General features: G+C 30.8%; 1 protein-coding gene across 7 annotated transcripts in view; it reads right to left on the bottom strand.

The window, feature by feature from the left end:
* Nucleotides 1-25888, bottom strand: part of LOC122504074 (mucin-17-like) — a 1014141-nt gene extending 988253 nt beyond the window's left edge. For 3 of the 7 annotated variants that reach the window (XM_043614969.1, XM_043614971.1, XM_043614970.1), the window contains exons 1-2: nt 24882-25883; nt 616-2055 (exon numbers count right to left, since the gene is read on the bottom strand). In XM_043614969.1, the coding sequence (XP_043470904.1) occupies nt 616-1961 (1346 nt within the window). In that variant the 5' untranslated portion in view covers nt 1962-2055; nt 24882-25883. Of the gene's footprint in view, nt 1-615; nt 2056-24881 lie in introns of all 7 variants that reach the window. The other 4 variants (XM_043614967.1, XM_043614968.1, XM_043614972.1 and 1 more) reach the window with 3 other exon arrangements.
* Nucleotides 25889-27632: the final 1744 nt, after the last annotated feature.

Below are 27632 nucleotides of genomic sequence, written 5' to 3'. Positions count from 1 at the left end.
AAATATTACTATAAAAATAATTTTATGGAAGATTTAAATAATTTTTTTGATATAATTAAAAATGTAGTCGAAGTCTCCCCTTAATTATTTTTTGAATTTTTGAATAAAATTATTCGTAGAATTATTTAAAATAAATTCAGTTTCAAATCTGTAAACTTGAATTATTATTTGTTAGAAATAGAAAGAATTTTAAATTAAATTGAATATTTTCTTTTCTTTAAAGCTTGTTGCGTTGGACAACAAAGTTCAGAATTTTCTTATGAATTCTAGAAACTGAATATTTCTCCAATATTATTTTTGATAAAATTCCCTGACTTCTTCCTGATTTCTCTAACCTGTAGCAACCCTGAATATTTATTTTAAATGTTGTTTACAAAATAAAACGTTTTTATTGAACATTCAATCCTTTTGAATGAAATGTAATTAATAAGTTTTAGAATAAATGTTCCTATCTTTTCTCACATCAAAATAACCAGTATTTCATATGCGGTCACCCTGATAAAACACCTGTTTTTGCAGTAATTTTATTTCTAAATGTTTGTAGATGTAAAATTTCCCGCTGAACACTGTTAAAAGCGGATAGTTAAAAAAAATGAAATAAGTATAATCATTTACCTGATATATATGATGACTCCATTAGTGCAGATCCGTTTCCACCCGGGCGGAATAGAGATATTCGCTTGATGTTGCGTAACATGTTGTTGCTGTTGCGTAATCTGTTGTTGTTGCTGCTGATGTTGTTGCTGCTGTCTCTGTTGTCGTTGCGGCACTGCACTTGGGTTCACATTATTGGATGCCATAACATTAAGATGAGGATATAGCTGCGAAGCTGATCGCACAGCCTGCTGCGCGTAAGCACTATTTGTCACGACGTTATTAGGATCATGCAATTGACTTTGGCTCTCCTGACTGCTTAGACTGCTGCAAGTTGATTCAGCCGTATCCGATCGAACTGAATCACAACGTCCAACACTACCCGAACAATTAGAGCCAAAATTAATTTGCTTCTCAATTAATTCCTGTCCCTGAACACGATGATTATTCCTCTCATTATTATGAAGTTGGAGTTCATCCCCATCAGCAGAATAGACACCTTGTCGCACAAATGCGATTCTCACATTATTTTCACCACCGTAAACACCCTCGCAACCATCAACTACACTCTGTTCCGAGGTATTCGAAGTAAACGCAATCCTTTTGTTGGCGACATAGGCCTCGGGCAATCGAGATACCTGCACGGGATAGGTGACACTGTTGGTCCCATCATCGAGAACCGCCGAAGGTATCATTTTCCCTTGAAAGCCGTGTTCCTGAGCGATACCGTTCAGTCCTGTTAATCCAGCAGCAGCCTCGTTTCCGTATCGCGGGACATTTCCCCAAACGACAGGTCGCTCTTGTGGACATGAATTGTATAAAGTCGCACCTTCTCCAGCTCCGTATCTTGGGCCATTTCCCCATACCAACGTCCTTTCTGGTTGGCAATCAATCTGCTGATTTCCCACCTCTGAGTTGACGTACTCTGAGGTTTTTAGGAACTGACCCCTACAGCAGTTTGTGCCCACGACGTCAATTGCGTGCGTCGCTGACGAAGGTAGCGTCGCCGCCTTCGTGGGATATCCGCCGCAAGCCACTTGGGGCAACAAACCAGTAATGTAGGGTCCTTGTTGATGATGATGTTGCTGCTGCTGTTGTTGTTGTTGTTGTTGTTGTTGTTGTTGTTGTTGTTGTTGTTGTTGTTGGTGCGACTGCTGTTGCTGTGGATGAGTGTGTTGATGCTGGTAACCTGTACCAGCGCTGGCAACAACATTCTGCCCGACAGCACTTGCGTATGCCAAATTATCCCCCGATACGTAAACTAAAACGCTGTTCTCTTGAACACCCTGAGGCTGCGGCTGCTGGGGATGCCGTTCACTCTGATTTGGGGGAACTGAATAAGGAGGCTGTTCAGGCTTGCCGGCCATGATCCAGGTCCAGCAGTGCTGGGCTCCACGCCACCGACATCACTGGAACACACAGCGCACGCCCCCGATACTCTTCTAGCACCTGCGGCATCCTCTGCAACAACATATTTTACATCTTTACATTTTCTATTATTAGCAACACTCAAAAATCTAAGCTCGGTTAGTTTCGGCTCGCAAAGGAAAACAATTGAGCCGCTGGAAAGTACAACCAAATTCTGACGCCCATTGAATTAGCACGGCAGTCAGAATTTTATCTGTGGATATACTTTCCAGCGGCTCAATTGTCTTATGGGTAGTTCTACAAACGAAGGACGAAAATGAAGAAAATTTTGGCACAATATTTTTTTTACGTTCAGGTTTTAAAAAGTAGGTTAAATTCAAGTTAAAAGTATTATCAAAGTTACCTAAAAGTGGCCAGACAAAAAAATAAAATTTTAAATTTTACATCTGAAGCACATGTGTATTCTGTCAGAAAGTGCCAGGAAACTGAGAATTTGGTTATTTTTCGTCTAAAAAATTGAAAAACAAGGCTTAATAACAAAATTTGGAATACTGGTCAACAGGGAATAAGATTCTACGACACCTAGAACAACAAAAATATAAAAACATAAAATATTTTTTTTTAAATGCGTGCCAGGAAACTGAGAATTTGTCTGACCAAATGCCTATTTCGATCACAAAGTACAAAATTTTAGTTAATTGAACTGCAAGTTAAGTAAAATGCAAGTGATATCATATTTAGTTAACCTTTACTAAGCTCTGTGAAAAATGGTGAATTAATTGGAATGAAAATTCTTAATAATTTTAACGTTTTTTATGATGCCAGGAAACTGAGAATTAATTCGATGGACAAAATTCAAGATAATATTTTTTAAATGAAATATCAAGTAATGTAACAATTATTTTAATCTTTGTAAAGTACAACTATTTGAAATTATAATTCAAGAGTAAATTTGTATTTAATCGCTTAAAAATAATATTTATATAATTTATTAACTTTCATTTTCACAATGGGACATGCCAGGAAACTGAGAATTTAGCACTTGAATGCTTATTTTTTGCAAAAAATATTTTTTGAAACCGGGTCACGATTTGTGGCATAATAGTAATCATTAAGCACTACAGTTCCCATTGAAAATAATTTTATTTTTTTCAAAATTAATGTAAAAAACAACCTTGGACATCATATATTCCCTCGTTTGTAGAACTACCCTTATAGTGTTATAGCTACTTTGTGAACGTGTATCAAGTTAGCAATACAACTTTACAAAATTAAAATTTTAACCACATGGAAATTAGCCGTTAATTAGTCGCTAATTCATTGTGCAAAAATCAATTTTATCGTTTATCGTTTTTTTTATTTTTTAGGGGTGCCTTGCCAAGTTAGCAAGGCACCTTTATAACAACGATAAACCAATAGCAACAATAAATTTTTAATCATAGAAATTAGCCGTTTTTTAACCGTAAACCAACGGTCAAAACATTTTTTTTAATAATTAAAAAGTAATACATAAAAAATCATTTTTCAAAAAAATATTGAATTCTCCTTTACCCTTTAAGTCACGCAATTCAAGAAAAGTCGAAATGTCCCAAACAGAACAGTATACTACATTTCGGGGTCAGATATAAAAAATTTTTTAAATTCAAAATGGCGGATTCAATATAGCGGACGACTTTTTCCACAAACAATCCAAATTCCTTAAGATTTTGTAATTGGGGGTTTATGAGGTCGCTGATTATGAATACGGCGTTAGTATTTCAAATTTTTTTTACAGTTTCATCAAATTTTATAATTTTTGCACATTTATTTTTTAGCAGAAACCATCGACACGGACACGAAAAAACACTAAAATCCGTGTCGTATCCGTGTCGTGCATTGACACGACACAAAAAACGCTAAGTAATTCGTGTCGTGCCAAGGCACGACACATAAAATTTGTAGATGAAACACGTATGAAACACGTATAAAACACGGTGTAGAATCTTGAAAGCGTTACTTTTGTCGTGGCATGACACGATACGAATTACCAATTTTTACAATCCAGAGCTGGAATTCATAGAACATATTGAATCTTTTCAATTCTACGTTTAATAAGATAAACAAAAAAAATTTAATACTCACAACTAACTTTGAAACAACTAACGACTAATTATTATCGACTTTATAAAACTCGGTTTGGGGTAAAAGTGTATTTCTGGGATTGCCTAGCTAGAATTCATGAAAAATATTGAATCTCTTCGATTCTACTTAAGTAAAATTAACTAAATGACTTTTAAAGCTCACAACTAATTTTGGAACGACTAACGACTAATTACACTGGCACACAAAAAAAATTGATGCTCTGAGCTTTTGATCAGACTATGACTACTTTATGTTTTTGGGGTCGCTTTCAAGATTCTACACCGTGTTTTATACGTGTTTCATACGTGTTTCATCTACAAATTTTATGTGTCGTGCCTTGGCACGACACGAATTACTTAGCGTTTTTTGTGTCGTGTCAATGCACGACACGGATACGACACGGATTTTAGTGTTTTTTCGTGTCCGTGTCGATGGTTTCTGCTAAAAAATAAATGTGCAAAAATTATAAAATTTGATGAAACTGTAAAAAAAACCCCAATTACAAAATCTTAAGGAATTTGGATTGTTTTTGGAAAAAGTCGTCCGCTATATTGAATCCGCCATTTTGAATTTAAAAAATTTTTTATATCTGACCCCGAAATGTAGTATACTGTTCTGTTTGGAACATTTCGACTTTTCTTGAATTGCGTGACTTAAAGGGTAAAGGAGAATTCAATATTTTTTTGAAAAATGATTTTTTATGTATTACTTTTTAATTATTAAAAAAAATGTTTTGACCGTTGGTTTACGGTTAAAAAACGGCTAATTTCTATGATTAAAAATTTATTGTTGCTATTGGTTTATCGTTGTTATAAAGGTGCCTTGCTAACTTGGCAAGGCACCCCTAAAAAATAAAAAAAACGATAAACGATAAAATTGATTTTTGCACAATTAATTAGCGACTAATTAACGGCTAATTTCCATGTGGTTAAAATTTTAATTTTGTAAAGTTGTATTGCTAACTTGATACACGTACTTTGTGACTGTTTCTGACATTTAGAGGGTAAAACAGTGATAAATGTTCCTCAAAAAGCAAGCACTTCAACTATTTCTAAATAGAAGTGCTAAATACTCAGCAACGAAAATAAATTAACGACATTTTCTAAGAATGAAAACCTAGTAGCCGTATTTGCCCTAAGGTCAAAGTTCGCATAGAGTATAAACAAATCCGGACCTTGCGGATGATGTGGCACATGCGGTCAGCTTCGTGGTCGTAGGACTCAATCAGCATATATATTGTTCTACAAAACCGTTAATGGAAAATTATTGTTATATATATAAGAACGAAAATGCATTATTTGTATTATTTATTAGAGTGGTGCACAGAAAAAAATCGGACTCATTTTTGTTGCAACTCAAAATGAGTCTATGTTAAATGACATAGAACGTGGCGCCATCTGTGAGGTTCATTTTTGTTGCAGCTCATAATGAGTCACTTTTACGACTCATTTTGAGTTCAGTTTTTCTCTGTGTGGTACATTTTTGATGTGCGGCTAAACTTGTGATCAACGAAGATTCCTGTGATGCTTACTTATTTAATGGTACCGAATCGATATGTTGAGTTCCGATTCATATTTAAGTATTGTACATCAATTAAAGAAATTCAGTATAATGTGGATTAAATTGGCTCAACGAAATTTATAATTGACTACCAAAATCATGATCTTCTCGTTTCAACAAGCGACCGCGATCACCTTACATCTTCATATTTGGTCTGTATTGTTTCATTAATGGTTATAGATTCAATTGAATGTTAAATAAATTTATTATATTTTATACCGTTAATTACTTATCTGATCATTTGATTGTATGTATATTGAAATTATACGAACAAATAATTATTTGGTTACAACTTCTTAGCAGCGATACTAAACTCACAGATCTGTTTATAATTTAGAATGGTGGTTCTGATTTCCTACTATAAAAAACAGAAATTTACCTAAAATTCTTCCAGTATAGAATCTCTCTATCCTCTGAAAGTTTGCATGTAGGGGAGAGTGGGGCAAAGGCGTTATGCGGGGCAAAGACGTTTTTTAAAATATCTCCTTTATTTTCTGTCTATTCCAATTGGTATTAAAAATTAAGTTGCAATGCAATCAGGCCAATTGATTAAAAAATGAAAAACCTAAAAATATCAAATATTTGAAGAAATATAACAAAAAAATTTTTTTGCAAAAATAAAATGATAATTTTACTGAACAAACTTTTATTTTTTAAAACATAAGTTTAAGTAGGGGAGAGTAGGCTACATTGAACCAGCGTCAACAGTGAACCACTTCAATTTTCTGAGAAATGACTGAGTGAAATTTTTTCTTATTCAATATATAAGTTAGTTTTACTGAAACAAACTATGTCCAAAAATTTCGGGCACGTAGGTTTATTATTTATAAAGAAAAACCAAAAAAACTGTTTTTCACGTACAAAACAAAAAATTTTGTGGAAATATAATCAAGTTTTTTTTTGAAATAGGAAGTTTTAAAAATTAGTAAACTTGTGATTTATTTAGCTTAGTGTGCCAACTTCAATATTCCGATGTGATAAGGAATTTTAACTCTTACATAAATTTATTATAAACAATTTTTGTTGTGAATGTCATGTGAATACAGTGAGTGCGGCATCATTGAACCACCCGAAAAAGCAAAGAATTTTCAATTTTAAGAGTTGTAAAATTGTCTGCTCTACTAATTAGTAAAGAAAATACTGGAAGACATGCTTTCATCACAATTGTGAACGAAATAAACTCAAACTGTCACTTTACCTACCTAATCTGACATCAAAATATATTAACCCTCAGGGTACTGACTGGGTTAGCGTAACCCAGGCGAATTTTGAAAGTTGCGCCATTTCTAAACAAATCGATGGAGGCGGCTCGGACCAGGGGGGGAAAAAACTTTGAGATTAGAACCGAAAGTAGCTGATTTGGCAGAGCCGGTCGGCACTTGCTGTTCAAGCTGCGAATTATTGAAATTTGTATTCGGGTGAATTATACCCAGTCAGTACGCTATGTTATAAAATCCATGTTTTTGTGAATTGTAAAATCTCATTAAATTAATCGAAAATTATTCATAAATTACATTTAAAAGTTCATAAAGTGTAAAGCGGAAGGATTTTGTAAATTTGGTGAATTTTGGTTTGCAAATTTTCGCGATATTTTTAATGAATTTATCGTTTGACTTTTTTTTACATGTCAAAAATAGAGCATTTTCAAATCTAAAAAAAAATATACTTTTTAAGATTAATTAAAAAACGGCTGACGCTATCTTAAAGATCAACTTTTCACCTTTCCAAAACACCTATATAAAATGATTTTATCTTTTTTTTCATAAAAATACGAGCTTTTGAAAAAAATATTTTTTTTCATGAAAATTTTTTGAAAACCATTTGTATTTTTGACAATAACTTTTATAAATAAAAAAATATCACTAATCCGACAAATCCGGCATATTCCTGTGGAAATTGTAAACAGATTACAAAAAAAAGAGTTTAAATTCATCAATTACAGCCCAAGATACAGGCGATCAAAGTTGCTGGGTTACGCTAACCCATGTCAGTACGGAACGTTACATTTTTATAGTCAGTACCCTGAGGGTTAATCTCCTATATTAACAAATAATAACTCTTTAACAACAATTTTCTATTTTTTTGAGTGAAAAATAAGATTTTTTACAATGTGTAAGTGGAAATATTATTTTAGAAGTAAATTGTAGTGTTTTATTAAAGGTGGTTCAATGTTAATTTTGATACAAAAACCTGATCGAAATTAGTAAAATTTTATTAGTTCTTGGACTTTATAAAATACCCGGTTCAATGTAGCCTACCCTCCCCTATTTAATTTTTAAAAAAATAACATGTAAATAAATTAAATATTTCTCTACACAACTAGCGTGGTGTTTTAGTTTAATTTTGTATCTAAATATTTTAAATTTAAAGAAAAAAAAATGTTTGTTATGTGGGGCAAAGGCAATATTGAACATAATTTGGTTAAAAACAATTGAATATTCGAATTTTCTATGTATTAATTCACAATATAAGGGGCCGTACACATAATACGTCACGCGGCTAGGGGGAGGGAGGGGGTCTGAGAATTGTGACTAAGTGTGACATGGGGGAGGGGGGGTGAACTCATGTGTTACGTCACAATCTTTTAAATTCAAAGATTATAAGAAATTATATGTGACAATGTCACTTTTTCTAAATAAAACAAGTTAAAAATGCTTTAAACTATTTAATATCTATTATGTACCTGTTTAACATCTATTGGTATATTATTTATAATATGATAAATAATATATTCTCTTAATTTGAATCAGTTAAAAATCATGGTTTTAACTGACAATCAGCAGTGACTGACTTTTTGCTTCTGAATCAGTTAAAAATAACTGAAAAATTATCCACAAAACACCGAAATTTTTCTAAATATTGTATATTAACGATTTGCTTGCATAATTCGAAAAATTTACTTGCAAAGTTTATTTTAAAATTGTGTAAAGATTTAAATTTCTCACACCAATAAATGTCTATCGTCAAATTTTCTTAAAAATATAGCATGAAACTTTCCTGAACATTTGATTTGCATTTTCGACTATACTTTCGTGAAAATTTTCCTGAAAATTTAAGTTAAATTTTCAGGAAAGTTTCGCGCTAAATATTTATTGAAGTGGGATATTTATATCTTTCCACAATTTTCACTAAACTTTGCATTTAAATATTTCGAAGCTTGCGAGTAAATCTTTAGTAACTTTTTAGGAAAGTTTCGGTGCTATGTAGGTAGTTAAACGTGACTAATTGAATCAATCAAAAACAATTGTATTGAAACATCAGTTATTTTCAACAAATTGTCAAAAAAAATTACTATTTGAATTAGTGACTGACTTTTTACTTCTAAATCAGGTATTTTTAACTGATTCAATAATTTAGAGTGTAAGATATAATATATATTGTCCAATGTATAAAATTTACAGTGAAATTTACGAGTGTGACGTGACGTAGGGGGGAGGGGGGGTTCAAGACTTGGGACGAAGTGTGACATAGGGGGAGGGAGGGGTTAAAAATGGTCAAAAATCGCGTGACGTATTATGTGTACGGCCCCTAAGGTAAAAATCACTAAAAGTTTTTATTTTTTATTTAAATAATTTAATTCTTTTAATAATATGTTGTTAACCTTATGTTTCGTAAATATTATACTAATAAATATCACTTGTTAATTTTTTTAAGGCTTATAAATGCTTTCTTTAGAAATGTAAGCGAAAACGTCGCTGCCCCAGCGTGTGGGGCAAAGGCATTTTTTGCATTGTTTTTAAATTTCATTAAATAATGTATTTATAATTATAATTATAATATACTAAATAACAACTATTAAAATTTCTTGTTGATTAGTTTTAGAATAATGAAAAACAAAGACCGCATAAATTAATTGATTAATTTAAAAAATATACATCGATAAATGTAAACCTAGCGCCTTTGCCCCACTCTCCCCTACTTTCTTATTCTTTTTAGGGACACGTTCACTAATTGAAAGTAACCACAAGCAACATGTAACCCTCATATGGTTAAATGGTTTCACTTTCGCGACCACAAAATCGTATCTACCCTTTCGTGACACTGTCATTTTTACCTGGAAAGCTAAAATTTTTGTAATAAATGTAAATTTTCTCCTGGAGATTGCGTGAAAGCGAATCAAAACTAGTCAGGAATTTTTATAGCACTCGTCGATCTGCTCAAAGTTAGCATCGAAAACAATTCATTTCACGAAATCCGACGAAATCGAAAAGAATTAAACAATTGTTTTAAAGGTTTCAGATTGAAAAAAGGTGTGAACATTTTTTTAACTACCTAGATAAATGGAAAAAATGGAAATTAGTGACAATTTCATCTCTAAAATTCCCAAATGATAGTTTTTGATAATGACGGTCGACATTAACTTCAAGAACATGATGAATATTTGAAAAATTAACGAAGTTTGAACTTCGTTAATTTTTCGTCCACAACGTTGATCAACGAAAACGGTTTTTTAATTTATTCGAATATTACATTTTTGTAAAATATACAACAATTATTATTAAAATATAAATAAAACTCTCCCTTTTCAATAAATTTTTGTGACAACATTGTTGCTTTATCCTTTTTTTCTATTAATTAACACTTATTCAGGCTTCGAAGTCTAGTAGCAGGTCAAAAAAAGTGTGAAAAAGTAGCATTTTGGAAGAAAAAGTGTCCTCTAAATTGAAAAAAGTAGCATATTAAAAATGAAGTAAAATTAGTTTTTTAAGTAAGAAAATTAAGTGAATATATGTGACCTGGACAGTGAAAAGGGACCTTACGTGCGAAAACAAGTTTTTGAGAAAACAGCAGTTAAAGTTTAACTTAGAAAAACCCTTGTAACTTTTTTAAATATTAATATTTTTTAATCAAGTTAGGCTTATTTTCTTCACCGTGGATCACAGTATCAAAATAAAAAACATGCAAGTAATGAAAATTTTTTGTTAATAATTGTTTAAATAAATTAATAACAAACTCCCCAAACATAGAAAAAATAATCTAAGTTTTCTAACTAGCAACAATAAGTATAAATAAGTGACACATATTTGTAAGGGTTTTCGAGGTCGCTGATTACGAATATGATGTTAAATTGACAATTTGACAGTTGACAGCTGTCAACTAACAAAAAAAATTTTTTTTTCTTTGGTGAAATGTCCACTTTTCTGAGGTCAACTATCCCAAGTGCGAAATGCCAAGACTGCAAAAACGGCCCATCATTGGTGCAGTAATGTCTGCCGAGAATTGGCAGTAGTTAATGGGCCATTATTGGTGTTCAAAACGTCCCATTACTGGGCCAATGATGGCGCCGATGGTCAGAATTTCAAATTTTTTAAGACTGGGCCAGCTCTCGGCCCAATAATGGCACATTCATAGCAAAGTTTATCAATCTTTAATGGCAAAAGACAATTGCCGGTGATGTGCCGACCATCGGCCTAGTAATGGCTCATTATTGGCACTTTAATGGCAAAAAGTTTGTATCGTTCATGGCAAATTATAATTACCAGTATTGGGGAGTAGCTTGGCTCAATAACGGCACAATATTGGCAAAGTTGATCAATCTTTAATGGCAAAATTCAATTGCCAGTGATGTCACGAAGATCGGCCCATTAATGGCATATTAGTGGCACTGTAATGGCAAACATTTTGTATCTTTGATGGCAAATTATAATTGCCAGTATTGGGGCGTAGCTTGGCCCAATAACGGCACATTCACGGCAAAGTTGATCAATCTTTAATGGGAAAATTCAATTGCCAGTGATGTGACGAAGATCGGCCCATTAAAGGTACATTAATGGCATTTTAATTTGGTAAAATTTTGTATAAGAATTTAATTTTAAGAAACATTCAGTTATTCAATAAATTATTTATTTTGTATTTAAATAATCGAATAAGCTTGAAAAGGATTCAAATTAAAATATTCGAAACTTTGAATTTTCTATATTTTTAACTGTCAATTTTAAAGAATTAATTTTTTTGAAAAAGTTGAATTAAGTATTAATTTTAAAAAGAAGTTATTAATGTTTTCAAATCATTTTACAATTAAAGAAATTCGTAAATAAATGTAACAGAAACCATTTTTTGAGAAAAAATTTTTCCTTTATTATCTAAAAATTAAGAAATTTTCAATTTATTCAATAAATTATTTATTTTTGCATTTAAATAATTCAATTCTCGTAGAATTTTCTAGTAAAAATTGATTTCAAAATGGATTCTAGTCAAATTTTTAGATATTAATTAAATATTAAAAACATAGCATGCTGAATTTTGATATTAAAATTTTTTAAATTAAATTGCCAATGATGTGAGGAAGATTGGCCCATTAAAGGCACATTAATGGCACTTTAATGGCAAAAATTTTGTATCTTTGATAGCAAAATATAATTGCCAGAATTGGGGCGTTGCTTGGCCCAATAATGGCACATTCACGGCAAAGTTGATCAATCTTTAATGATAAAAGACAATTGCCAGTGATGTGACGAAGATCAGCTCATTAATGGCTCATTATTGGCACTTGAATGGCAAACATTTTGTATCTTTGATGGCAAATTATAATTGCCTGTATTGGGACGTAGCTTGGCTCAATAACGGTACAATATTGGTAAAGTTGATCAATCTTTAATGGTAAAAGACAATTGCCAGTGATGTGACGAAGATCGGCTCATTAATGGCTCATTATTGGCACTTGAATGGCAAACATTTTGTATCTTTGATGGCAAATTATAATTGCCAGAATTGGGACGTAGCTTGGCCCAGGAATGGCACATTAATATCTAGGGGAGTTTGCTGCGAGTTGGACATAGTTTTGTTTTTCGGTTATAACTTTTCACTAAATTAAGCTATCGACATGTTTAAAGTCTTGTTTAAAAGCCAGAGAGCTTACCTATACTTCTGTAAAAGCGGCAATTTAATTTTTGAAAAAACTTTCAAAATGTAGCCAATTTTCTAAAAAGATGATTTTTGGACTTTTTTTTTTCTTTGCTGCAAGTTGGACACCCTCACAAAATCCACTCAAAAAGCATAAAAATTAAATAAAACCTCTAGTAATAAAAAGTGTATGCAAAATTTGTATTTTATAAAATATAATGTATTTTACATATTATAAACTATAAATTTCGAATCAAATATTTTGCAATGTTTACAAACATAAAATAGGTTAAACTTGAAAACAAAAGAAATCTCCAGCATATAAATCATGACCAACTCGCAGCGAAAAGGTGTGTCCAACTCGCAGAATTAACAGGATTTTTTTAGACCACAAAAAATAGTTTTGGCAACAATATATGGAGCTAATTCTTTTTGCATCCTAAAGAGCATGAAAATTAATCCAAAAATACATGTACGAAATTTTTATGAACAATGAATAGTAGTCTTTTTATTAACACTTAAAAGACGTCGTTTCCACTTCTCAAAAAAATTCTTACACTAAAAAAATTTTTTTTTATAAGAATCTTAAATAATGCAAGTATTTTTTTCAAAACAAATATAAATATATCTTATCAATAAGGCAAACATTTTACAATTTTAATTCTGGGATAAACTTTATGTATTCTCGAAATATCAAGGGGTGTCCAACTCGCAGTAGTGACCAACTCGCAGCAAACTCCCCTATCATTTTGTATCTATGATGGCAAATTATAATTGCCAATATTGGGACGTAGCTCGGCCCAAGAATGGCACAGTATCGGCCAGTGTAGTGTAGCTTATAAGAACCCTTTTGCTTCCTTGACTTCAAGTCAGAGTAGCAGAGTGGTCAGAGTGTTAGGCTGTGGTGCGTCAGGTTTAGGTATCGATCCCCGCGAGAGGTAAGAATTTTTCAAATATTTGTAAGTTTGCGTTTAATTTAGGGAAATAAGCCGTATAAATGGTATAAATTAATTAGTTAATTGAATAAAAAAAAATTTATTTTTATTTTTTTCTAATTTTGTCAACACTGGGGGAGTAATGGCAGCCAATATTGGGCCATTAATGTCTGCTGAGATCTGGCTGCCAATAATGGGCCACTAATGTCTGCCGAGATCTGGCGGCCAATATTGGGCCATTAATGTCTGCCGAGATCTGGCTGCCGACGTCCAACCGCTGTTAACACCACAAGAGTCGGCGCAAAGTCGGGCCAATATTGTCTGCCAAGTCTCGATGCCAGCTTTGCCAATACTGGGCCAGTGTTGGGCCGCGTTGGTTTTCGCACTTGGGATACCTTTGTAAATTTTTTTTGTCAGATTTCGATTAGTTTGCATTGAAAAAGCCTAAAATTAATAATTAAAGAGATTTTCATTGATGTTTATGCATTACATACCTGAATTTTACTGGTGTTGCACATCACTCCAACTTTTTTGGAAAATGCAAAAACAGACGTTTTTGAAAAAGCGAAAAATTTGTAGGAAAAATTTAAAATTCTGAAAATCTAATAATGCAGAAATATTCTATTATAATGCCTCTAAGTCATTTAATTTTGAAATATTTAAAAATTTAATTATTTGACATGTTTTTCGTCCAACGAAAAAAAACGTTGCACATCACCCCACATCACCCTAACAACTATCAAAATGGAAAAAATGGATTGTTTTTAGTCATATAAATTTTTTAAATTTTAGAATCCACATAGCCATAATTTTGTACAATAATAAATTATGAGCAATTTAATTCCAATAAAAAAAATTATAATTCTTTTTCTAGATAGATCTTAAATCTTTATAAATGATTTTTTTATTACTGAACAACCGACTTAAAACACTGTATTATTGAAAATACAATTAATATTTTTAAATTTGACATAAAGTTTGTAAACATAATATAATAAATAATCACGTTAAATAAATAATTATTTTGGATTTTTAATCAAACAATTTATATAACCAAAAGAATTAAGTTTTCATTCTTAATTGACTTTTTCTATATTTGATGAAACTTTTTTAAAGTCAAAAAAGGTATTACTATTAAATTATATAGTGAAAAATTGAAAATTTAGTTTTTAATTTTTTTAAGAAGCTTAAAGAATAATAAAATTAGATACGAAAAATTCGAAACGTTAAAAAGTTGTAATTAAATAAACATCCACTATTAGTAATTATTATAATATATTATAATCACGCGTCCAATAATAAATAAATTTAATTCATTTGGCGGGTTTTTTGAAATCTACGAAATTCACCAAAAAAACTAAAATTCTTGAATTCTGTAAATTTTTTTTACCTTTTTTGGAAAAAAGTAGCATTTAGTAGCTTTTTGACAAAATAAGTAGCAAAAAGTAGGCTTGACCAAAAAAAAGTGTCAAAAAAGTGGAAAAGTGTGTCACTTCGAAGCCTGAAGACTTATTAAAAAACTTTTTTCGTTGATAAACGTTGTAGACTTCAACTTGGAGAAAAATTAATCTTCTATCTTTAAAATCACGGTTCGGAAGTTTCGTAATCTCTGATTACGGATATGAAGTCCGATTTTCAAAAACGAAATGGCAGATCAAATATGGAGGAAGTCCTGAAAGTTAAAGTTGACGCTCATTATCGAAAAGTATTATTCGCAGTTTTCAGAGAAGAAAAAGAAAATAGGATTCGTTTGAAAATCGTTACTCAGAAGTTTTCAAGGTTGCTGCACGGAGAAAATTTGTTCCTTACATTTTACCGAATTTTTCAATAAAGTTGGGATATAGTAGCATAATCGTAATTTTTAATAATTTTTATATTATTTTTTTGGTAACAATATTTAAAATCTAATAGGATATCTTTATTCCTTAAGAACTAGTACTGTAAAAGTTGAAAAAAAATTGAAACTGAATGTTTAATGTAAATTAAATAAATACCTCCTTGATGGGCACTAACGTTTCAGGAATAGTTCGGTAAAACTTTCTTGACTTGCCTAAAGTGTTACACTGAGAGAAGACCGAGACGTAATAGTTCCCGCTAGACGTCGCTATGAGCTACTCTGCTTGTCGTGTTTGAGTTGTTCCGAATCGGGTGCTGAGACTCCCCGATCCAGTCAAACATTGTTCTCGCATGTGAGAAAACAACTGGTGGCAAACACTGAAAGTTCTGTGTAATCTCGCTTCAGGACGTTCCACGTTTCGCATCGGGGCTTGAGACGTTCCGATTCGAGGGTTCACATAAAAGCATTCAAAAGTACAACTCAAGGCTCGCACGGGACGTATTCGTTCCCGGACTTCTCTCAGTGTAGTTTTCAGGAATAGTTCGGTAAAACTTACTTGACTTGCCTAAAGTTTTAGTTTTCTGGATTGAAATACTTTATTTCAAGTGTCCCGCAGCCAAATGAAAGACTTTCACACTAATAGTTGATTTTTCCAACTTATTTAGACTTAATTAATAATCATTTTATTATTATTTAAATTAAAATTCAATTAATTAATTATTTTAAACACTTATTAATTGCCAAATATGTAATAAATGCTTTTAAATCATGTAAAAAGAAAATATAAAATGGCAATAACATACTTATTTTTTCAACATATAATTTATTCATTTTAATTAAATATGAATAATAAGTAAGTAAGCAAGCAATCAAGAAAGCAAGTAAGTAAGCAAGTAAACATAAGTAAGTAAGCAAAAAGGAAATAAATAAGTAAGCAATTAAACATATAAGTAAGTATGTAAGTAAGTAAATAAGTAGGTAAGCAAGTAAGCAAAAAGGAAATAACTTGCTTGCTTACTAGCTTACTTTCTTATTTGCATACTTACTTGCTTATTTCTTTCTTGCTTACTTTGCTTACTTGCTTACCTACTTATTTGCTTACTTCCTAATTTCCTTCTTGCTTACTTGCTTGTTTTCTTTCTGCTTACTTACTTCCTTATATGCTTACTTGCTTACTTTCTTATTTCCTTCTTGCTTACTTTGCTTACTTGCTTATTTCCTCCTTTCTTACTTTGCTTACTTGCTTATTTCCTTCTTGATTACTTACTTTCTTATTTGCTTACTTTCTTACTTGCTTATTTCCTTCTTGCTTACTTTATTCCTTATTTGCTTACTTGCTTATTTCCTTTTCGCTTTTTAATACCTCACAATTATTATTTAATATTTCAGAAAGATTAATTTTCTAATTATTAATTTAATAATTTCCAACTTGCACTTTTAATATGTAGGGGAAAGTCTCCAGTTGTGAGACACCTCCAGTTGTGAGACAGTCAATTTTTTTTAACATGCAATATTAAAAAGCCGATTGGTTTATATAAAAACATTTCTTTTTATATGAGCCAACTATTTCGTGTACACCGAGGCGGATATATAAACTGTTTTTGTTAAATACCAACACTGTGTGTGATAATCGACTAAAAAGCGTTTTTTCAATAAATGCAAAGTACTTTTTTTGCAATTTAATTAATTGAAAAAGGTAAATGTAATGCATTTTCTTTTAGTGTTTTCCTTATATTTTGTGATGCAACATTGCATTGTTCCAATCTACGGTTCAAAATAATTTAATTTTCCTTTTTCAAAATAGCGCCAATTTCTGGGTGTGAGACACAGCATATCACCAGTTGTGAGACGGCGTCAACACCCATCTGGGCAGCATAAAAAATACTACTTTGCAGGCATACTATTTAAATGTTGTTTTGATTCTTTTTTCTAGTATTTTTGGGCATGTCAAGTGGAAAAAAGTCAATTGATTCAGAAGAAATCAATTTTAATGATCTGGTTGAAGCTATTTAATTGTGTTTATTTGATAGTCATATTTTGGCAAATAAATATTATTATTTAGTATATAATAATATATATTATTAATATATTTAATTATTTCTACTAAACATAACGTTTTATGTCAAACTTATTAAATTTTAGCAATTTTTAATGAGTGTCTCACAACTGGAGACATTTTTTTTTTTTTGAAAAAAGCGATGTGCTCGGAAAATGTATCGTAAAATTTTTTGAGTTCATCGAAACACTATACTTTCTTTTAATAAAAGTTGCGTATTTCTGTTACCTTTCGAACGGTGTATTTTATTTACAATTTCGTTTGCCCATTTACAATTTACGGGTCAAAAATGAAACCCGTCTCACAACTGGAGACTCTCCCCTATATTTTTAATTTTAAACACAAAAATTTGAGAATAATCTTTCTCACAAGCGGTGAAATAAAATTGAGATTAATATATAAGGACAGTTGAAACTTTCTGAAGCAATAATGTAAAGCGTGCGATGTATGTATTAGTGTATGCGTTTAGAATGTACTGTAGGCAGGTGTATCAATTAGTATTTGTTCGTAAACAATTGTAGGGGGTTTAGGTAGTGATTGAAGTAGGTAAATTGAGAGTTACGGCATTATTAATATAGATCTACTGAAGTAACATTTTTTTTTATTTTTGTTCTTCAAGTTTTACCGAACTTTCAGTAAATTGCAACTCGTCAGTTTCACCGAAGACTTTATCTTACGTTTTATCGAACTATTCAATAAATTGCAACTCGTCAGTTTTACCGAAGACTTTATCTTATGTTTTACCGAACTATTCAATAAATATGAATGTAGCGAGCACTTGGCTTACGTTTTACCGAACTGTAACTGAAGCGCTAATACATCTATCGTGAGCTTTATGATTTTTACATTATTTTTCAATGCAATTTCTTTTACAGTCTAGTTCTTGAAAAATTACTGTTTTGACACTTCAACCCCAGTTTTACCGAACTAAATTCAGTAAAATTTCAGGAATAAATTTTCTCCGTGTGATTGCAAAAATGAAGTCAGATTTTTAAAATTAAAAATCGGTAAATAACTGATTACGAATATAAAATCAGTTTTTCAAAATTCAAAATGTCAGGTCCAAAATTTCTTAAAAAAAAAATATCCTAAAAGTTCACGGCTACCCGATTCAAAATTTAGACCCTCTTTTAGTTCTCAAAAAACCTCTTTTTAACCTTTTTTAAGCCTCTTTAAACTTCTAAATCCTCTTTTGAACCTAAAAACTGCAGAAATGGATTTTTCCGCACTACCCAACGGGAAGTTGCCAAATGAAACTGAAGTTACCAACGTTTGTTCGTCCCCAACGGGAAGTTGCCAATGTTAACGATTGGTTCAATAATGGGCCATGCTTGGTACCCAATGGTTTTTTCTTGGCAAAACAATTGGCAACCATCATTGGACCACCAATGGTTTAAACTTGGGATGATCACGCTACTGCCAATGATCGGTAGCCAAGCATCGGGCCAATATTAGTTGCCAAGGAATTGCCAAGGAAACAAAATCGATTTTCAAAAGCTTGATTTTTTATTGGCAGCCAACAAAAAACCAAGGTTTTAAAAATTGGTTTTTTTTAATTATTAATTAAAATTTATTTTTAAAAAATATATTTTTCAAAAATTTATTTTTTAAAAATATATATTTTTTTAAATTAATAGAACATATTAATTTAATTTGTCACCTCTGGTAAAACAAAGATGAAAGACTGATAAATTCCCTCACTTTATATTTTACAGTGGAGGGATGACTGTGAATGTCTTTGCGAGAGAGGAGCAGGTACTTATATAGAGCCAGTGAAACAGGTCACAAGCGAGAAGAAATCACTAGCATGCACTCTGGCGGCGCTTGTCGGAACTGTTTTCTGGCGCGCATGCATATCCTGACGTTATCGACACAGCGCTTGGCAACCAACGTTGCGCCACTTCCGACAAGCGCCGCCAGAGTGCATGCTAGTGATTTCTTCTCGCTTGTGACCTTTCTCACTGGCTCTATATAAGTACCTGCTCCTCTCTCGCAAAGACATTCACAGTTATCCCTCCACTGTAAGATATAAAGTGAGGGAATTTATCAGTCTTTCATCTTTGGTTTACCAGAGGTGACAAATTAAATTAATATGTTCTATTAATTTAAAAAAATATATATTTTTGAAAAATATATTTTTTTTAAATTAATTTTTGAAAAATATATTTTTTGAAAATAAATTTTAATTAATAATTAAAAAAAATCAATTTTCAAAACCTTGGTTTTTTGTTGGATGCCAATAAAAAATCAAGCTTTTAAAAATCGATTTTGTTTTCTTGGCAATTCCTTGGCAACTAATATTGGCCCGATGCTTGGCTACCGATCATTGGCAGTAGCGTGATCATCCCAAGTTTAAACCATTGGTGGTCCAATGATGGTTGCCATTAATGTTCCAATAATGGAACGGAGTTCGCCAAGCATGGCCCATTATTGAACCAATCGTTTACTTCCCATTGGGTCGAAAATTATAAAACGTAACAATTTCCCCGCCTCAGATCCAATTTTTTTCCACATTTATTATAGATACTAATATTAGAAGCCATTAGAAATTATTTTCAAGTGGAACCAGGTCGGGGAAGGCAACGATTTTGATTTTTTGGCACGGATTTTTCGGATTTTTTAAAAAATCCGCGACAAAAAATCAAAATTATTACCCTCCCCGACCTGGTTCCAGTTGAAAATAATTTCTTATGATTCCTGACATTAGTATGTTTAATAAATGTAGAAAAAAAATTGGATCTGAGGCGGGGAAATAGACATTGTTTCGAAATTTCTGAATTTTCGAAAAATCGGTAACAAAAAAAATGTCAAAATCGTTGCCCTCCCCGACCTGGTTCCACTTGAAAATAATTTCTAATGGCTTCTAATATTAGTATCTATAATAAATGTGGAAAAAAAATTGGATCTGAGGCGGGGAAATAGAATGAAACTGAAGTTACCAACGTTTGTTCGACGAAAAATATAATACGTAATAATTTCCATTTCCCCGCCTCAGATCCAATTTTTTTTCCACATTTATTAAAAATACTAATGTTAGAAGCCATTAGAAATTATTTTCAAGTGGAACCAGGTAAGGGAGGGCAACGATTTTGACATTTTTTTGTTACCGATTTTTCGAAAATTCAGAAATTTCGAAACAATGTCTATTTCCCCGCCTCAGATCCAATTTTTTTTCCACATTTATTATAGATACTAATATTAGAAGCCATTAGAAATTATTTTCAAGTGGAACCAGGTCGGGGAGGGCAACGATTTTGACATTTTTTTTGTTACCGATTTTTCGAAAATTCAGAAATTTCGAAACAATGTCTATTTCCCCGCCTCAGATCCAATTTTTTTTCTACATTTATTAAACATACTAATGTCAGGAATCATAAGAAATTATTTTCAACTGGAACCAGGTCGGGGAGGGTAATAATTTTGATTTTTTGTCGCGGATTTTTTAAAAAATCCGAAAAATCCGTGCCAAAAAATCAAAATCGTTGCCTTCCCCGACCTGGTTCCACTTGAAAATAATTTCTAATGGCTTCTAATATTAGTATCTATAATAAATGTGGAAAAAACATTAGATCTGAGGCGGGGAAATTGTTACGTTTTATAATTTTCGTCGAACAAACGTTGGTAACTTCAGTTTCATTTAAAAACAGGTTTTCTGGTAATTCCAACCAGAACTTTTTTTTCAGTGTAGATTTTTTTTATCGTCATTTCGAATATTTTCACACAAAGAGATGAAAGGAACATATTTTGTGTTTAAACTATTAATATTATTACACTGAGAAAACTGGAGTAATGGACTAAACATCTGGAGGGACAAATCGTTGATATTTGAGAGTTACACGGAGAGAAATTTATAGTAGTGGGTAACATAATTGTGGTTAGGGTGACCATCTTTAATGCTACGTATACAGACAGCTATCTAGATAGTCACCGTTACCATCAATATCATCAGGAGTAACATCTTGGTAGTAAGGGGTAGCATAACTATATTTTTTTTAGCATCTGTGATGGTTGGCAGTAGCATAATGATAGTATCGTGTAACATCATCTTTTTAACATCAAAATCTGACTATCCATTTCTCTCAGTGTAGCTATTGGATAACAATCTAAATGTTTAAATACACTATTGACAGATATTCGTGCCATTTCTCTTGGAGGGAAAATGAGTTTATAACAGAGGGACAAATTAACCATCTTGAGAAATCCCTTCCTTATCCGGCGCGAAATGAATAAATATGGCAACCTAACCTCTAAATTAAATACATAAAATGTCAGAAAAATAATTTCGCGCGCATCAGATCCATGGATATACAAGTAGATTTCCATTATCAATTCAAAATTTATTTTAGAAGGACTATTCAACTCTCTTCATAAGCAAAGGAAACATACACTTTTTGAACCTCCGAATTTGACACTCCAGTTTTCTCAGTATACTGTTCTTATCACTATAACTACTTGTCCGGCAATGTTAACATTAAATACACGAATAATTTTGAGATACGTACGCAATAAAAAATTAAGTATCGCATTTTAAAAGTATAATTCTCTTTTACAAAAATTTTATTCTTTTTGAATGAATAAAAAAACGAAAAGAAAAAAATGTCAAAGAGTGATACTTGAAAAGATTCTATGTATGCGCATGAAATTCACATCCCGCAAGGTATGAAATTCACATCGACATAGGTAAAAGTAAAAGTGCTGTACACAAAACAAATAAATAAACAAAGGAGAAACTCCAATCTAATAGCCACTTTTATATATTTAGTACCATCATCAATAATTACTTTCTGCAGTCTAAAAAGAAATCGGTTATATTACGACACTCAAAAAGAGTTTCTAATATCTCTCTAATCATCTTAATTGCTAATCTCTATACACATACACTGTGTAAAAATATATACGCTAATAATGCTAATAAATCTGTTTTAAAAATTAAATTTTTATTTTTTAATAAATTTTTATTTATAAATAAGAATTTTAAATTTGTAAGAGTGTTTGTGCAACTTTATCACAATTTAAGCGGAATAAAGGTGCCCTTACACGGAGAAAACTGGAGTATTCAACTAACTATCTGGAGGGACAAACAGACTATATTTGAGGTTAAGTTTTTCGTAACCATCTCGGAGGGATAAATAGACACTCCGATGATTAATTTGACTGACTCGGAGGGAAAAGTTAACTATCCAGAAATCAGGCTTAACACTCAAAACCTAACCCTCTAAGTTTGACTATCCAGTTTTCTCAGTGTACTGTTGAGATTCGGATAAAACTTGTTACTTAGTTGAATTTTCCTCATTTTGACTACTGTTGTGTTGTTACTAATGATTTAACTGATCAGGGTTGCCAAATATATTTAATTTTCTTTTGCCTGATTTCCAGGCAAAATTTTCACTTTTTCCCAGACCCTAAAGAATGTTCTAATTCACTCTAAAAATTATTAGATACTCAAAAAAAATGTTCTATTACATTAATTTGCGAAGTTCTTTAAATGTAAAATTATTCTAAAACATCAATAACTTCATTTTTAAAAAAATATTTAATCATTATATTATTTTTCCATTGGACCTAAGAATTTCAAAATTTCTAATTCAAACCTTTTGATATTCAACAACTTAAAAGAATATTATAAAACATGAAGAAATGGATTACTTCAAATCTTCAACTCGGAGTGGTCCATTTTTTCATGTTTTATTATAACAATAATTATCTAAAACTTTTTAATTATTTTTATTTTATTATTATTTTTTTACTATTTATTTAATTATTTTTAATTCATTTATAAATCAATTTTTATTAGAAAATTCTACGAGAATTGAATTCCTGTGAAATTTTCATTATTTTAGAAAATAATTGAAATTCGTGTAGAATTTCGTCAAAATTGTTTTTAAATGATTGAATTCTTTTGGAAAATTTTAGTAAAATAATAGATATATACAAATTATATTGAATTAAGAAAGAATTTTGAAAATAATTGAATTTTATTACTTTGGAAAAAAATTGAATTCTTGTAATGAATATTGTTATTTATGAAAATAATTGAATTTTGCAATGAATGTTTAAAGATAATTGAAATGTTGACGAAAATTTTTGGAAATAATTGAATTTCTGCAAAGAATTTTGATATTTATTAAGATAGCTGAATTCTTTTAAAGAATTGCGTTAAAATTTTTAAAATTAAAATTAATTTCAACAAAATTAAAATTAAAATTTTTTAAAAAATACTTCATTAATAGTAATGACATGACAACCCTGATTATTGTTTTTGTGGCTTGCCTGGGACAAAATAAAGAAATTATAAAATAAATAAAAAATTATTTAAAGTTATTAAAGTTTTTAATTTTAGAGAAAATTCTTCTCTCTTTTTTTTTTATTTCATCAAAAGAGGAAATTGTTCAACACTTATCTCAAAATTATTTCTTATCACAAGCACGTGCAATGTGTGTCTTATTGACGAAATGTAATCGTATCAGGAAACCAATGTTACTTGAAAAATATTTTTTTTATATTATTATTTAATTTAAGTCAAAGTATCAAGTTGACTTTGATAACTGCATTACATGAACAGATTGTAAACAACGCCTACAGCTGTTTATCGTGAACTCAATTAAAACGCGCTATATAACACAGATCCATTTCACTTTATGTCAACGAATATATCTCACATGATTATGTATATTTCCTATATACATATATATGTGTGCAATGTTGAATATATTTTTTCCCGTCAAAGTGTGAAACTCTATGGCGTTTTATATCCGTGCATCAAACGGAAAAAAAAGAAAAAAAATCTGCATATATTTCTAGAATAGAAACAGAAATGCGCTCTCTGAGCTTTTCCAAATCAACTGCTTTTTCATCTCTCACTCGGAAGTTGAGACGAGTGAGTAATATTCGTTTTTATAATATGAAAGTGCTTTCTCTCTAACACTCAATTGCCTGAAATTTCTACTTTATTATTTAATAAAAAAATTTTTAAAAGCAGAGAAATTTATCTCGTTAACGACCATTCTATTTTTTTCTAAACTACGATATAGGAAGTAATTAAATTACAAAAATCAATAGAAAATAATTTTTGTCTTTTAAAAGAGAGGAGAAAATATGCGGAAATTGTGTGAATTTAAACTGAAAAACGAGAACGGGAAAAAAACAGAAAAATAATCTTTGTAATGTACTTTTAATAAGTATATTCTTATCTCGAAACATTATGTAGGAATGCGATGTGAATTTGTTTGGTTATGTAACTTGACACTTTAAAGTCAGATGGATATTGTTTACATTATACGATTAAAATTTATCACTAACCAGTGGCATATTCTTAAAAAACAAGATTTCCCCCAAAAAAAAGAAAGAATTAAGAAAGTGCAATTTTTTGAGAATTGCAAAAACTGTCACATAAGAAGAATTTATCCTTTTCACTTGCTTTTGTAAATAAAAAAAAATTGAGAAATAAATGTTAGTTTAGGAACTTTTAAAGTTCCTTGACTTGCAGTCCTTGGGGTATATATTCTTGTTTTCTTATTAAAGGCGACCGAGAGATAAAATTGAATGCAAGAAAAAAGTTTTTACATACCTAAGGTGTAGCGACCAGCACTGTGCATTAGATGCATATGTACGATCTGTGGCGCGAACCGCGAATCCCATTGACATCACACGCGATAAAAAATTCGAAACACTAACACTTAATCTCAATTTACCGACTGGTATTCACACCACACGCACTCAAAAAAAGCACTTTAAATGATCCCAATAGCGCCGTCGGAAGATCTTGATTGACCGCTAAAATACAAAATACCGTACTCCAAAAGAAACCTTTTTCTCGTATAACTTAAGCACGCAATGTTCTCTTTTGATTCTCCACAGATTCTGAAAAATTTTTTCCGAAACGATTCACAATAATGGGGAGTCAATTTTCAAGGATGTCGTGACAAGAATAAAAACTATCGTATCGGGGAAGAAATTCTTTACAAAACCTTATTTTTTTCAAATTGTTATGACGTGTATGTCATATTATTACAACGGCAGTTGAACACCGATCATCACTATACGCGACCACTCAACACCACTTTTTCGAAATGCACTGTCAACACTACCACCACCACCACCGTTGTTGCCCCGTGCCAGCACGACCACCGTATGAACTTGGATTTAAGCTAACTAACCCTCTATACACCGAACGACTTTGAACATCTGCGCGGCTCGCGCACCACACTCTTCCTCTTTACGCCGGAGCTCACTTTCAGGCTATGTCAAGATGGACAATTATTATCACCGACCTCAAAACTTGATTGCAACAAGATTTCCGAGTGCCCACTATTATTTCATGTTCATTTCAATATTCCACCAATCACTTCAACTTTTAGACGTTTTCAATGAATATATTAACTCTCCGCTGGTTGACAGACAACACTTGAATATACTACGACTACATTCCTTCCGTAATTGTTAAAACGTACGCTGTTTTCGCGTAACTGATATTGGAAAAAATATGGCTCCCTCTACATTCCCAGAAACCTTTGCGGCATCTCACTCACTCGCTCGCTTTCGTGGATTATATGATGATGCATTTCACAAAAACATCAGACAAATTGAGCCTTTGACCGGCACTTGCGCGCCATCTCACCGTCTACATTTTAAGCTCCAAGTGACTTTACGTTTCACTCCAAGTGCGCGAAAATTTCAAATTTTCTTCAATCGGTAATTTCATTTTAATTATTAATTAATAAAGAAGAATAATAAATTTTCTACAATTTTTGAAATACTTTCAAATAAAAATACTCTATTTGTTCAATCGGTAGGGGAGACTGGGGCGAAAAGTTAAATTGTGAAAACATTTAAAATTCATTATCTTTCGAACGGAAATAGTTAGAGCATTGCAATTTTAATTATAGAAGGGTGTTATCACCCTAAATAAATGCCCGGAGTTATGTGACATTCTGCTAATTTTTGTGGTGTCCATATTTAAATTTTTTTTTCACCCTACTTTTGAAAATTTTTTCGTAAAAGAAAATATCAACTTTTAAGTATATTTTTTGCATTTATTCTCACCGCGATTTTTTTACTTCATTATTTGGGTCCCCTGAAGAGATACCTAAAGGTATTTGCTAAATATCTTTAGTCAGATTTTTTATATTTGTTGTTAAAGCCAAAAACGCACCCTGGGGCGAAAAGGTAAATGTATTTTACATGTTATTAAAATTTTTTTTTTATTTTTCGTTTTTTTGGGTTTATTTGTTTAAAAATGATTTATTTGACATTAGGCAAGTACTCTATCAAAAAACAAGACCGCTCACGTGAAATAAACCAAAAAAAAATTTTTTTTTTTTTTTGAAATTTCAATTTATTAATTTTATAACTATTCTAAAGCTTTTGTTAAGTGAACAAAGATATTTATTAACTAAATTACTTGTTTACGTATACTTTAACTTATCTTCTACTTAACACCTATCAGAAAATAGTTTTAGTTGGCTAAAAATAGAATTTAACTTTTTGCCCCAGCATGGGGCGAAAAGTTAAAAAAAACAAAATTTTCAAAAAAGGACAAAACATGTATTGTATGCGAAAATATCAGAAACTTTTTTATTGAAAGTTGTAGGGCACAAGTTGCCCTACAATATTGATGTATAAATATTTGCATCTAAGCGGATTATATTGTCTAAAAAAAATCATTTATGCAAAATTTAACTTTTCGCCCCAGTCTCCCCTAGTTATTTTAATTTAAATTTAAACAATTTTTAAATATTTAGGTTAAAAATATTAAAATTATTAAATTAAATTGAATATTATTGTATAATAAAACTCATTATTTATCTCTATGTCTACATATAATAAATAAATCACGAAACTCAGTTATAAATATTAAATTAAAATATTTTAAATAAATATAACATCTAAAATTAATCAAATTTTTTTATTAATAATATATTATTAAAAATATTAATTCAATTTGATTATTTTAAAGAATTTTATTATAAATTCAATTATTTTCAACAATTTTGATGAAACTCTTTTAACAAAATCATTATTTTCAAAATTTTTAATAAAATTCCTTCAAAAAAGTTAATTATTTTCATGAATAAGAAAATTTTTCGCAATGTAAAATATTTTTATAAATAATAAAATTCATCAAAGGAATTCAATTATATTCATAAATAATAAAATGTTTCGGAGGAGTTCAATTATTTTTAATACAATTTTAATAAAAATGTAATTATTTTTTAAAATATTATTTAAATTCAATTATTTTCAAGAGTTTGATTAAAAATTCAATTATTTTTATAAATTGTAAAATTTTAGGCAAAAATTCAATTATTTTTGTAAATAA

The sequence above is a fragment of the Leptopilina heterotoma genome, unplaced genomic scaffold, assembly GCF_015476425.1.
Source record: "Leptopilina heterotoma isolate Lh14 unplaced genomic scaffold, ASM1547642v1 Lhet_278, whole genome shotgun sequence".
Taxonomy (NCBI): domain Eukaryota; kingdom Metazoa; phylum Arthropoda; class Insecta; order Hymenoptera; family Figitidae; genus Leptopilina; species Leptopilina heterotoma.
Note: the sequence above shows the minus strand (reverse complement) of the source record. Positions and strands in the feature narration are given on the sequence as shown.